The 14,061-nt window shown below is 38.1% G+C and overlaps 1 protein-coding gene across 1 annotated transcript in view; it reads left to right on the top strand.

Annotated features, from left to right (window-relative positions):
- The window catches only part of OGFOD1 (2-oxoglutarate and iron dependent oxygenase domain containing 1), a 690,104-nt gene that overhangs the window by 73,634 nt on the left and 602,409 nt on the right, over positions 1 to 14,061 (top strand). The window contains 4 exon segments of the mRNA XM_044081419.1: positions 2,289 to 2,339; positions 2,579 to 2,625; positions 4,987 to 4,997; positions 5,157 to 5,192. Coding sequence (XP_043937354.1) covers positions 2,289 to 2,339; positions 2,579 to 2,625; positions 4,987 to 4,997; positions 5,157 to 5,192 — 145 coding nt within the window.

Raw genomic sequence — 14,061 nt, 5'->3', positions numbered from 1 at the left:
TACCTGACCGTTTCTTTAATGTTTCAGACTGATGGATAACTACATTATGAGACTTGATGGCTGAATGTAACACGGCAAACTACGAGAAGAACATTCCAGCATTGAGCTGTGGGAATGCTTTTTAGATGTAGTAGAATTGAATACACAGAAAATTACTACTAATTTGAGTGGCAGGGTTATGAGCTTGTGGCCACCCTACGGCCTAAAATAATAGGGAGGCTTCTAGGAGCAGTAACAGAAATTGGAGGGTTAACTAAATAATAATCTGAATTAGTATGATTGGATTGACATCTCCCACAGAAAGGAAATAAGTGAGTAACAATCTCAACAAGTATTGCAGTTGTTTTACATCACTTTCTGTACTATTACTTCTGGTTAAGGGGCATTTGTCTTAAAGAACACAAGAGACTGATGTATTTAGAAAGGAAGGAGTGGGTGGCTATGGGGCTATATTAAAGTCAGGAAAAGGAAAGCTCTAAAAATGAACAAGGACTTACCTTGTTTACTTATGGGGGCCTTATCCATCTTGGGGCATGATGAATGTTAGGTAGTTTTGAAATGGTATGTCACTCCACATAAAAGCAAGTGCTCACATATGCCATGTGGAAGAGTGAAATGTAGTGTTTTCCAACGTCCTCACAAACCAGGTTAAAGTAAACAAGATGCTGGTATATGCAAAGATATTAAGGTACGTGTGTTAATGTTATGAGTGTTGAAGGTGTGTATCTTGTACAAGGAAGAGCTGGGACACAGGATACAGGGAAGGATATAATGTTGAGATGGGGAGGAGCTAGAAGTAAAAGGTTGTTAAAATTTACATGAAAGAGGTACCCCACTAACAATAGAGAAGCAGAGAAAGGGTGGATGGGAAACCGTTTACTCTTTGATCACTTCAGTGGCTGTGCTGGACAGAGGCACAGGGAACTAATCTAAGGGGGCAGTGAAAGCCAACACATTCTGGCTAGGCTTATAAATGCCTTTGGGCAGATAGCCTAGTACCTACCTATGAACCTATATTCCCTAAAGGACCAGCCACAATGAAAATTTTAAATATATTTGGTAATAAATAATATTTATCTATTTGTTTATTATTTAACATTTGTTTACCAGGAAAGTCCGACTTGTAACAAAGGCAGTTTTCAGCGGAGGCCCAGGGAGAAATGCTTCAGATGCATGTCTTTGTAATATAGGAGGAAACCAGAGCACCCGGAGGAAACCCACATGAATACAGGGAGGACATGCAGACTTTGCATAGAAGGCACTCCAGCCAAGCATCGAACCGGGGAACCTGTTGCTGTGAGCCAACAACTCTCCCGTTGCACCTCTGTGCCACCCATAAAAATAACATGAAATGCTAAATTATCTATTTACAGTAAGCACCTGAGTTTCAATCACAGGAAATATTAAAAAATAACAGGTGGAGAGGTTCACACAGTTACAGAAAAACAATAATTAATCTCACTATATTTTCCTGACTGATCTAAAGAATTATTATTACCTGGTAACTTACTACAGCAAGGCAAGGTGAATCAGGTAGGAGAGCCTTCTTCGTCAGGTTACAAAAACAAGTGTTTTGAGACTTTAGTCTCGCCTAGTATTAAAATATATGTATTTTTTTCTAGATTACAGAATATCCCATCTGTTAATACGACTTCCGGTTCCCATGCAACCCCCCTTGGCTAGAAGCTGTTAGAATTTAGCACATAGGCAGCAATAATACATCACACACAGAGCCTTGATGAGATCTGCTGCAACTCATCGAAGTCATAAAACCATAAAACAATTCCACTCTTCCTACCGGAGCTAATAAACCATACTTCTTCCAGACATTGTGTCTCTGGCTTCATTCAGAACTTTGAGATAGCATCTTTATAGCTTAGGGCCAGTAATTTAACTTTTTCCTGTTTTCCAAAGTCAGGTGGATTGAGAATAACCTCTTCTCTTCCAGTACCCTCTTTTAAAACACATACATTTAAACAGTTACATAATACATGTATATTTCTTTTTCTGTCTAGCAGGGCACACTGTTGGTACATTTTTAACATGAGCCGCTTTACAAATACATTTTTCAGCACAAACATTTGTGCAAATCAGTATGATATACAAATGATATATAATTCTGTACAAAATTCCAGCTAGCTGTGCTGGCATATGTTACACATCCACTGCCCTACTTCTCCTGGCATAGCTGGCAATACCTCACATAGTTGCACAGTAAATTAATTGAACTGTTTGCTTTTGTTATAAACTGAGCTGCTGTTTCATTTTATATGTGTTTTACATTACAGTCTGATGACCTGAAACAAAAGGAAGAGCCCTACATTTCAGCCTTAAGGTGAGTGCATACTACATGCTATCCTTCTGAGTGGCTTTTTAATGTTTTGAGTGATGCTGTGGATTTGTGCAAGAAGGCAATTTGGCCGTCTTTTGGCTGGTAGTTTAATGAGGGGGATAAAGGCTGGCAGCTGTAGAAGAGCTCCATCCTGTAGTCTTGGGTTTGACTCTGTTGGTTTTTTTGCATAGTTTGTGAACAATCACTTGGCCATGAAATAGTCCCCCAAGTCACCAGTGAAACAAGGCCCTTACAACTAGGGTGCTTTCCTGGCTGACGAATGTAGTAAAAATGTGTAAATACATGCATAAATAATTTTGCTGAGGACGTACTAATTTGTTTTGCTTACCTGTAGCCTACAGGGTCTTTCTCTCTCCCTTTTTAAAATCCCCACTGCCTTCCAACCATTAGCTGTCCTGTGACGTGACTGTCCCATTTGTTTGTTATTTCTGTGACAACTGATCATAAAAGGCCAATAAGGTTTTATGTTTAGCCTTAACTCCAATTTCTTCATGGCAGCCTGGTTACTGTCCACAGTACTGGCAACCGGATGTGTGCAGGTCTCGACGTATGTGCAGAGCCTGTCTACAGCATGCAGTGCTACTTGGTGCAGCTTGCTTCTCTGTAGCCTTTCTTCCCCCAGGATAGTTAAGTAAGTGACTGCTTGCGCCCATCCTCCCTGTCCAGCTCCTCTTGGGTCAGTTGCACCCTCTGAGTTGTAGCTAGGGCTTTATCCTTTTGCTCCACAGAGCCAACATCTACGGGAGAATTTGGTTGGTTAATGTATGTTGTGCTTTTTTGTCCACAAGATCTTTCCAGTGGCTCTCCTCCTTTCATCCATTTGACCCATTGGTTCCTCTGTGGTGGTGAGATCCCTCTGTCTATTTCATTCTCAGGTGGAGGTGAGCATGTGGTATTAGGATGTGGGGCAGTTTGCAGTTCCTGTGGACTATTCTGTCTCCACTCTCTTGGTACCTATGAGCCCTGCTTTAGCTGCCTCAGGAGGTGTATGTGCACTTCCAAAGAAATCCAACCTCTTGACCAAGCTGGGCACAGCTTGCAAGAGTGAGCATGCTATGCTTTTCATTCTAGGACGGTATGTCTGCATTCCTGTAGGTGTTGCCAGTGCAATGACCCATACTGCCTCCTTCTCCTAAGGATGGGTGAATTGGCACCTCTCTCTCATTCCTGCCCTCCCCCACATGATTCCTCCAGCATTCGTGCTGCAAATTAAATACATGTTGACTGGGATACAGTCAGGAATTTATTTCTCTGCACCATGGAACTAGGGCATTAGTTAATGTATAAAGTTAATTGTCGTTTGTTGTTCAGTTTTGTAGGCCATTGTAGTCATTATGTGTGTGTTGTATCTTCCTTAATTAGTTTTGTTCTGAAAGTCTGTGTGCATAATCTTTGCACACCTGTAAATGTCTGAACTCTTGTTAGTGTTTGCAATTTTTTTTTTTGCGTCCAGCCTATATCATGGCTAAAAAAGGGTCTTTGGTGAAGGACTTCTTTTTAGCAGAGCCTCTGTGAGAGAGACTTCACATTTCTTGGATCAAGTTTTTTGGAAATGGGTACAAACAATGCTAATACACTATAACAATCATTAAAATAATAGTACAGTAGGAAGAGGCACAGTATTTGGTTATATTTGTCAGAGACAAATAATGTCCATTAATATTTCACATTGTTTATGTATGGAATATAAACATTACTGTGGCATTGTCATGAGATATGTGTAACTTACACCCAGTCTGATAGCAAAAATAAGAAGAAATCAAGTAGTTGCATTTTATATGTGCATATTCTTAGAGAGCTCTAGCAAGAGAGGAGACTACTTTTAAAATTATTCATTGATAACACTGCTTATGTAACTGAGTAAATGGTCCATACGTTACCTGCAAAGAGTTTTGATGTGACATCGACATAAAAATTGTGGGAGTGAGAGATGTTAATCAGATTGTTGTATAAGGACCTAAGGTTAAAACCTTTATTTTATTTATTGACATTTGATTACTGGGAAAGTCCAGCTGGGTAGAAGCTTATTTTCAGTGAAGGCCCGGGGAGAAAGGCTCAATTATTACAAAACATTTTAAGAAAAATAATTTTACAGTCTTCAAAAATAAAACAAAACTTCTGCATTTAAATAATTATAACAAATTACACATAGTATAAGAACATTGGTTAAGAATCGATACAATGTATATGACAATCATTCAGAGAAATTTTAGACTGTATAGAAATTAAAGATAAGTTAGTTTAATACAAATAAGAATTGCTATATTTAGTAAGAAAGTCAGAGAAGCGAATTAGCTAGCAGTAAGGAAGTGAAGAAGGGGAGAGTAAGGAGGTGTAAGGAAGTGAAGAACGGGAGAGTAAGGAGGTGTGAGGAATGAAAAGGCACTTGTTCACATTTAACAATTTAGTTTATCCTGGTTTTGAGCAAAGACAAAGACAGATTTTAGTTAGGAAGTCTTTCAGAGTGATTTTGAAAGATGGGAGGGAGGAAATAGACCTGATTGGATATAGAGAAGCAGTTCCAGGCCTTGGCAACCGTGTACAAGTACAGGCAATGCCGAGCAGATTTGTTAGGTTTCTAGATGGACAGGAGTTTTTGGTCACAGAATTGCAATGACTGACTGGGAACTTAGTTGTATAGAATGTTTTTAGTGCTGGACAGACAGATAGATGTTGAATAATTTTATAGGTGGTAAGAAGTTGTGTATATGTTTAGTTGCTGTGGCAGTTCCAACCAGTTGAGGCTTTTCATCGTTATACAGTAGTGGGTGGATTCTGAAAGGGGTATGTGATGCAAATTGAGCAACTTTATTATAACATTGTTCAGGTTTTGATTTTTGTGAAGCCTGGAGATTAGTAAGGATGAAAGCACCATAAAGAAGAGTGGGGAGGAGAGAAGTAGTGGCAAGTGTAGTTGTATTTGCGTTGGCGAGAAAGATTTTGGCTCTGTAAAGCATCCCTAGTTTTTGATGAGTTTTTCTTATGAAATTTTGTATATGCAGGTTGAATGTAAGATTATCATCCACTATCACTCCAAATAATTTACTATGAGAAGTGACTTCAGTGGTTGTATTATCAAGAGAGAGGACTTTAAATTTTTTTTTTTTCATGAGAGAGGGATTTTGGTGGAAAAGGTAGTAGCTTGGTCTTTTTTTTTTTTTTTTTTTTTTTTTTGAGCAAATGGGTAATGACCACTGCAGGAATGAGTGCTGCGGCTGTCAACAGATTTAAATACAGATTTCAGTAGGATGATATGCAGTTTGTGCTTAAATATAGGCCAGTTAGCAGTACGTAGGATGTGATAGTGATGTGGCCTTGAGGTAAAGTGTGATACAATCTGGTACATGTACGTTACCTTTGTTCCAGCTTGTGTAGACTAGTATAGATAATGCAGTTACAGAACAGTCTAAAGAAAAGTTAGTAAACTTGAAAAAAAAAAAAAACTTTAAGCTTTGTTTTTTTTTTTTTTGTTAAACATCTTTATTAAATTATCATGTATAACTTTGGCATTCATACATTTATATAAATGATATTGGCATAAGTTTAGTTGCTAACATTGTACATCACTTCTAATCTATCCAGTCATGGACAGTCAAACATTACATAACTCATTCAAATCTTGCCTTCTTTTAAACCTTGTTCCTCCTCTGCACGTATTGTTCCCACAGTTCCCGTTTTGTCCTATGTTTTTTGCTCCTAGCCTTTTCTAAAGATTCACTACTTCTAGTAAAGTTGGTTTAGACTTTGATTTACATTTTCAAGCAATTGCTTTTTTGGCAGCCACCATAATTAGATTCAGCAAAGTCTTAATCTGATTCTGTATTCTAGCTCAAAAATCAGTTAGTTACACCAATTTGCTCACCCAGTATCTCTGACAGAGCAGTCTGCAGAGAATCTTTAAAATCTGCCATTTCATTACACACCCTGAAAATATGTTTCCATTTACCTCTTTCTTCCCCATCTCACCACTCACATTTGCTGTATCCCTGAGGAAAAATTCTTTGGAGTCTACTTGGGGTATAAAAATACCTCTGTAAACACTTCCAAGCAAAGATCCTAAAGCTTCTAGACTTTTGTTGCTCATTTGGGAGGCATACATATATCCCCCATTGTTTCTTTGTGAATTGCTTATCCAATCTCATTTTCCAATTCTTTCTAACTCCCCTAATTGATTCTTATAGTTAACATGCAATATTTTGTATGCTGTGCTAATAATTCCTTTTTTAATAGCAGCTTCTGTTCTAGATTCTGCTAAAACTCTACCAGCACTAGTGTTTTGCTTAGGATCTTTCTATTTCTCTCTCTTTGCTTTGTACTGTTATATCAATCATTGATAATGAAGGCAATCTCTGTCCTGCAGTCCATATAAAATCGTAGCCTCTTCCTGTTGCATTACCTTTCCCTCTGTAATTATTTGCCGTTAATAGCTTGGTTCCTTTACCAGTTTTCTGCAATAAATTCCAGCCCCCTCCCCCCTTGCCTATTGTCTGTATCCCTAATTTCAGTCATCCCTGTCGGCAGAATCTCCTTTTTCTATTCCCATGTTGACTTTGTTCTTAGAGTAGTTTTTACTACTTTATGAATATAGTATTCTGCATGGTTATTCTAATTTTCCTCAAGGATCTGCATCCAAAATCCCAGTCTCTGATTGTTTCTTGTGCTTCCCCATTTCATCATCATACCTTTCCACTTTGAATTATAGATTTCTGCTTGTGCTGTGTATAGGAGCCTTAACTGTGTAGCCCTGAAATACCCCTTCAAATTGTGTAAACCCAAGCCACCTTGTTTACTTGGAAAAATCAGCTTATTCCAATTGACTCTTGCCTTCTCCTCCTCCTCCCAGATAAAATCCTTCAGCTCTTAATTGCTATCCCAGATTATCTGCTGGTTGATACAAATGTGCCTGACCTTTGTAAAAAAAAAAAAAAAAAAAAAAAAAAAAAACTAAAAGGACTAAAACATTTTAACTGCTTGTATTTTATCTATATAACAGGGCTTCCATTTTCTCAGTTTTTGTATTATCTTTTGTCTAATCTCTTCCCACATATCCTTAGTTGCCACACCAGAATCCTTTTTTATACATACTCCCAAGCACTTTAACATGTCCCCATAAGTATGGATATTGATGGACCAACTTGTGTGTGGGTGGATAATTTTACAGCTATTGCCTTTGTTTTAGCTTCATTCATTTTGTATCCCGAAAAGATCTGAAACTGTTTCAAAATGTTCCACAACACTGAAATGTCCTTTTCTGGTTTTATCCAGTATAAAATGATATCTGCAAATAGCCAGCTTTTCTTGACTCTACCATACAAATTATGTACTTGAATTCTGAGTCCCTTATTTTCATTGCCAGTGGTTCTAAATATAGTGCAGATAACAAATGTGAAAAAGGACACCCCTGCCTGGTTCCTCAGCTCAAACAGAAATTATCAGAGAGGAACCCACCCACTTTAATTTTCGCCTTTGATCCCTCATCTAATCAGCCTTCTACATTTATCAGGGAATGCAAATGCTTCCATTGCCCTGCTCATAAACTCCCATCTTACTCTGTCTGTTGCTCTCTACATCAAGAATCACCAGCAGAAATTGTATTTTCTTACATTCAGCTTCCCTCTGGTTTATCACTATTGTGTTAATGTTGTCAAATTTGCCTTCCTTACATAAAACTACATTGATCCATATCATATTAATTTGGGCATCACCTTGGCCATTCTTTTAGTCCCACCCTGGATAACTGGATGGGAAATAGAAAATACATCCCTGGGATTCCACCTGTGTCCCTGCTGGACAGGGGCATTGAGTGCTAATTTGTCTGTGCATAGGCTAAACTCTTGGCTAGTCTTATAAGGGTCTCGGGGCCAGTAGCCTAGTAACTTCCTATGATCCTATAGGATTCAAATGGAGCTGGATCTGATGGGTCTTCACCCTCTTCAGGTATTACAGCCACCACTGCTTTCTTCTAGGATGTTGGTGCTTCTCTTCCTCTTAAATTACTGTTTTAACAAACCTTCCAGATATTTGTCAGTTTTTTTCCTTTCTAGCTTCCAGACTTCCACAGGAATACCATCTTTTCCAAGGGACCTTCCTCCTGATTGGTTTATATGTCACCATTTTTATCTCATTTCCTCCTGTTCTAACCTGGCATATTTAATTTTTCCATAAACACTTCCAGTTGTACGTTTTCTCAATCTCAATATTTCTTTGCTTTATACAGAGTTTCATAACATTTCTGAAATATTTCTAGTACCTCTACAGGATCTCTTGTTATCTTGCTTTGTTATAGGTTTTCTAAGATTGGTGACAACCCTTTCTACTTTCTGTTGCCTGAGTCTTTGCACTAAAAGTTTTTTGCTCTGGCATTGTGATAAAAAAAAAATAGTTGCTTAACAGCAATCTTTCTAAACTTGTGCATATTATCGAGGTAATCCCTTTTTTTCTGCTTGGCTTTTTGCAGTTGCTCCTCCTCTTGTTCTATGAGACTCCCCCTATTCTGCAATACTTTAACATTTGATCCTCTGAATAATTCTTATTGCTTTTAGCCATATCTGCATATCTTTTTTTTTTCTTTTAAACTCCATTTTAATTTTATCCTACTCTCTAGCTATATTTTCAGAAGTTTCTGTGTTGTCTAATAACTTCAACTGCCTATTCCTTAAATCCTTCTCTTTTTAAAAGATGGGTGGAAAAGTGCCAGTTTCTCTTTTTTTGTTTCATTACCCTGCATTTTTATTTTGGTTATTATTGGTGTGTGATCTGAAATTAGTTATTGGAGGCATATCAAAATGTTTTCAATTAAATGCACGTTTCCATGAAATGCAAGTTCTGTCTAGCCTAGCCTAGTTCTTGTATCTTAGGGAGTAATATGCAAATTCACTCCAAACTTCTTCTACTGAATTCACATATTCCATGCCAAATATTTTCAAAAATTTCTTAAACTCTACCCTCCTTTATGTTTTCTCTTCTGAGAACACATCTTAACTGATGCAAATACAATTCCAGCCCCCACCTATAAGTAATATTCCCTGCTGAAAACTGATTATTTCTCCCAGAATTTTCTTCAACTCCATTATAGCAGTTTTAGGTGGAATATAAATACATGCCAGTGTAATCCTTCTCCCTTGCCAGTAGCCCCTTATTTCTACATATCTAACATTATTATCTATCAGTATTGGAGCTCCTCTTGCAATTAATATAAATACTCCTGTTTTCCTTTGTATTCTGCTGAATAACTGTCCCGAAAACCTTTTTGTCATATTCACATGTTCAGTTCTTTCCAAATGGATCTCATGTAGCATAGCTATTTGCAGTCCACATTTTTTAATATAGTTCACTATTTCGTTTTTGTGCATATCTGTTAGACCATTAATATTTAAAGATAATATCAGAAGGGATTATTAACACATTGTAACAGCTTGTTTGTTGTTTAGTATCTAGTTCAAGTTTTTGAGTTACGTGCGCACACTAATGCTTGGCAGGTGGACCTTTTATACAGTAGTTTCTTGTCCTATCCATTTAAGCCTATGTCACATCTTACGGAACTTTTTATTTTATTGAAAGCCCTCAAACAAAAAACAGACACCCAAAAACATGTTAATATTAGCACACAAAACTATGTACGTCATAAAATATTGAAGTATTACCTCTGTAATTAGAACAGTTGTCCCACAATGACAGGCACACTTAGACATGGTTTAACCTAAAAGGAAGGTTATCCACGCAAAGCTGTGTGGTACAGCCTGTGCTTCTACCAATTGCTGTCTGATTTTGTCTCATCTTTATCGGTGTCCCAGAAAGAGAAAATACTTGAATGCCTTCAGAAAATCTTCTCTCCTAGCCATTGAAAAAAAGCCATTAAAAGAGAGAAATTTGCTGTTTTTATTCCTGTTTATCAGATTGTCTCCACGGAGACCTAGGAGCCAGATACAGAATTGCTTCTAAAAGTATTTGCTAGAGGAGAGCTTTATTATGTTCAATGTTTTTTTTTTTTTATTTGCTTTCTCTTAAGACTTGTTAGTTAAAGCCAAGAGCCTTAATTCAGCCATTCCCCTATGCAAGAATGAGAACAATCACTTACTTTTTTCTTGTATCATACTCTTGAACAGACTTTTTTTTTAAGTTTGTTTTACTTATATTTAACCATTTCCTTCCTCTTCCCCTCTAAGTGTTCCTCCAGACATTAATAATGTGAATTAGGGCATATGCTTTAGAGTGCTCCACAAGTTTAACAAAATAAAAAAAAAATATTTCTAGGTTTTCTTGTTCTGTCTTGTTTCACAAATTTAATTAATGCTTTATAGTAGCTCATTCATTTGACAATTTCCCCAGTGGTTGTTTTATTCCTGTTTATCTGCATCTCCCAAATCCAGTCTCTGCTTCTTTTTCAACATACTTTGAGTTCTAGGCAACTCATGTACTTTTTTTCTGTCTCTCAAGCATTTTCCTTCGAAACACTGGAAAAGGTTTCACCTGACAGTCTCTTTGTGGTCTTTATTACCAGAAGAACAAGAAGCAGCAGCATCTCCTGTTTCACAGCTCACTGTTTTGTTGGACAAACTTTTTTTGTATTCTGTCCTTGGCATTTTGTTCCTCTAGGAAAGAATATTTTAAAGATAGCTGGATACAGCAGTTTGAATCTCATGCCTGCTCCTCAACATTCCTTGATTAGTGGAATAAATTTACTTCTCTTCTGCCTGGTGTATGGTTAGTAATCATTTTCCACAAGTACCCTACTGTCTCCAACTTTTAGTATTTTGTCCTCCTGCCACAGTTTTGTCAGAATCAACTCCGTCTCCTAGTAGGATTGCTTCTATAATGTTAAAGGTATAGGTTTTTTTCTCCTGGCCAGGTATGAAACATTACGCATGATTTGCCCTTCATATTAACAACCCCTACTATGGGGCGGCCATGGTGGTGCAGTGGTTAGCATTGCTGCCTCACAGCAAGAGGTTCTCCGGTTCGATCCTCGGCTGGGGTGCCTTCTGTGCGGTGTCTGCATGTCCTCCCTGTGGTTGCGTGGGTTTCCTCCGGGTGCTCCGGTTTCCTCCCACATCCCAAAGACATGCTGCAGGTGGATTGGACACTCTAAATTGGCCCTAGGTGTGCTTGTGAGTGTGCCTTCTGTGGAAGGTTGGGCGCCGGGCTGGCAACTCGACACCGTAAAACTCTACTGCCATTCAATGTGCGGACAAGGTGATCCGCTGTGGCGACCCCTAACCGGGAAAAGCCGAAAGAAGAAGAAGAAGAAGATTAACAACCCCTACTATGGAATACCAGTCCAGTTGCGTATTTGTGGTTTTATAAAATTAATACAGTCTGTTCCTTCCAGCTTCTCTGGTATAGGAGTAGATCTCAGGTTCTCCCTGCATGCTCTGCCCTCTAATTCTATTATTTTTTTAAACATCTTTTCTTGAGCAGTTCCATATTCAGTCAGCTTTTTCTTCATTTCAGCCTCTGATTTTTGCAGTTTTATCACCTCATCTGAATGTCTGTTTAAAGCTTCTCCGATTTTATACAGCCTTTTGTTTGAGTGAGTTGATATACTTCATCAGTGTTTTGTTTATTTTAATCAGTTCTGAGTACATTTGACTTATTATTTCCTCAAGGTTACTAGAAGTCATGTCTTGCACCAAAGCTGGAGCTTGCACTGCTTTTTGTTGAAAGCCTGCAAAATTCTTCCCAGTTGGTGTTTTTTTCCCTCATCTTTTGTGGTTGATTTTCTTAAGGTTCTCTGTATTTATTTTTTGCTGGCATCTAGGCAGTGCTCTTACTAACAAGTTACTGAAATTTACCCAAACAAAGTGAATTCATTGGCTGTCTATTCTGAGTTCCTGTTTTCATACTGGGGGAGCTGGAATTAAGCTGTTGCTCAATGTGCAGCCATTTTGGAAGTCCAAAAGGTTAGTAAGCTTTAATCTGGTTCTTGGAGTAAGGTAGGCCCTGATTCAGTAGTAGTATCTCCCCAGTCACATGACAGCACTTTTTGACAGTAGACAAGATATACTTATTGAGGGTTAAATTAATGTGTAAAATCATTCCTAAATATTTTACATTTTTGGAGTATTGCATATCTGTGGTAGTTCTAACTGAGATTATTGGAGAGTATGTTGCTTGATACTGGCAGACAGAAAAGAGAGCTGTTTTAATGTTTACCCTGAGGTGGGTTTATCATAACAGGACTTGAGTCTTAAAAATAGATCATTATCTTTTTAATTGAGTACTTAAAACAGCATTGTAAAGCAAAGCAGCACATTTAGGTACTTAACAGACATTTGATTTGTGATGACATTTAGAAATGTAGACTTGCATTCTCTTGAGGTTTTCAGTCCTTATATTTCAAGTATGAATAACCTAGACTAGCACAGCATTTACATGTTGTGCCATCCATGAGGGACTGTTTGATGCATGTTGTATAATGGTTGCTGCTTGTATTTTGTGTTTGAGGTTGCTGAGAGTACTTGTTTGTTGTTTTACATTTAGAAGGCCTGTGTGGTATACTAGATTACTTTTATGAGCCTTAGCATATATGTCTGTATGTTTGGTTTGGTCTGTGTGTGATAGGTTCAGTGTGGTGTTGCGTGCTACCGACAACCTATTTGTTATTTGCAGTGTGCTCATGTGAGAGGTTTGCATCCTGTAGCATTAAATAACTGCATCCCTCACATGATACGTATTGGGTGGGTTTAAAAAAAAATGAAACAATTGCTACACTGTCTGAGAATGCCCATTTCACCCAAGTTGGCTGTACTTTTCAACCATCTCAGCAATCTATGGTTCCAGGTGCTCACTAATGAAGTGGGAGTAGTGCCTCTGATGTTTGCAGCTGATAATTGAAAGTGCTGATAGTGGAGATAGTGCTGGTCCCAATACAACTGCATGCAGCTGGGAATCACTGATCCTTGGGACCTTCTCTCACCGGAAGCAAAAGGAGTAGCATTAATGCTAAGCTGCTTCCTAAGAAGCAATGTCTCATGTTTACTGGCAACCATCATATGCCATTAATAGACTGCGATAGTGTTTTGAGGGCATGTACGTAGATGGAAAAAGTAAAGGATGTGAAGTAGATGCTTGCAGTACTGCTTTAACTTTTTGTTTGGGTGCTGTTTACCATATTTGATGCTGGTAATTGAGAAGGCTGCGGTCATTTTCCTGCACCAACTACTTGGATTCATTTTCCAGTACTGATGCTGCAGTCCAGAGTGGTAGCTGTGGTGGCAGTGGTGGGCTTCACTCTTGTGATCAGACAAAGCCAGCCATGGGTAAATCCTGCATTACTCACATACAAGAAAGTCAATTATTGCTATTGTACAATGACATTTATTTAACAAAAAAAGTTACCTTTTCTAAATAATGTCATTGTATTAAGTCTGTAGTATTCTTCCAAGAGCTTCTGGTAGGCTATGGCATTAGTTGACATACAGCTACATAGAATGTTGTTGTCTGTGGTGACCCCCCCCCACGCACACACACACACACACACACACACACACACACACACACACACACACACACTAATCCATTTAGGACTGAAGTCATTAAGTGAGATGCTGTGAAACTGTACAGTTACTGGCACAGAAAGCTGAGTGTGTATTTTTTTAATGTATACATTTCTGTAGGCCACTCAATGGAACAAACTGAGTTTTTAAAAAACTGTTTGAATTTTACTCTTAGCAATTCAGGTAAAGGTAAGCGAAGCTGTTTTTTTAAAA

This window comes from Protopterus annectens, chromosome 8.part0 (assembly GCF_019279795.1).
Source record: "Protopterus annectens isolate FY-2018-M chromosome 8.part0, PAN1.0, whole genome shotgun sequence".
Classification (NCBI taxonomy): domain Eukaryota; kingdom Metazoa; phylum Chordata; order Ceratodontiformes; family Protopteridae; genus Protopterus; species Protopterus annectens.
This window is presented reverse-complemented; position numbering and strand designations above follow the sequence as displayed.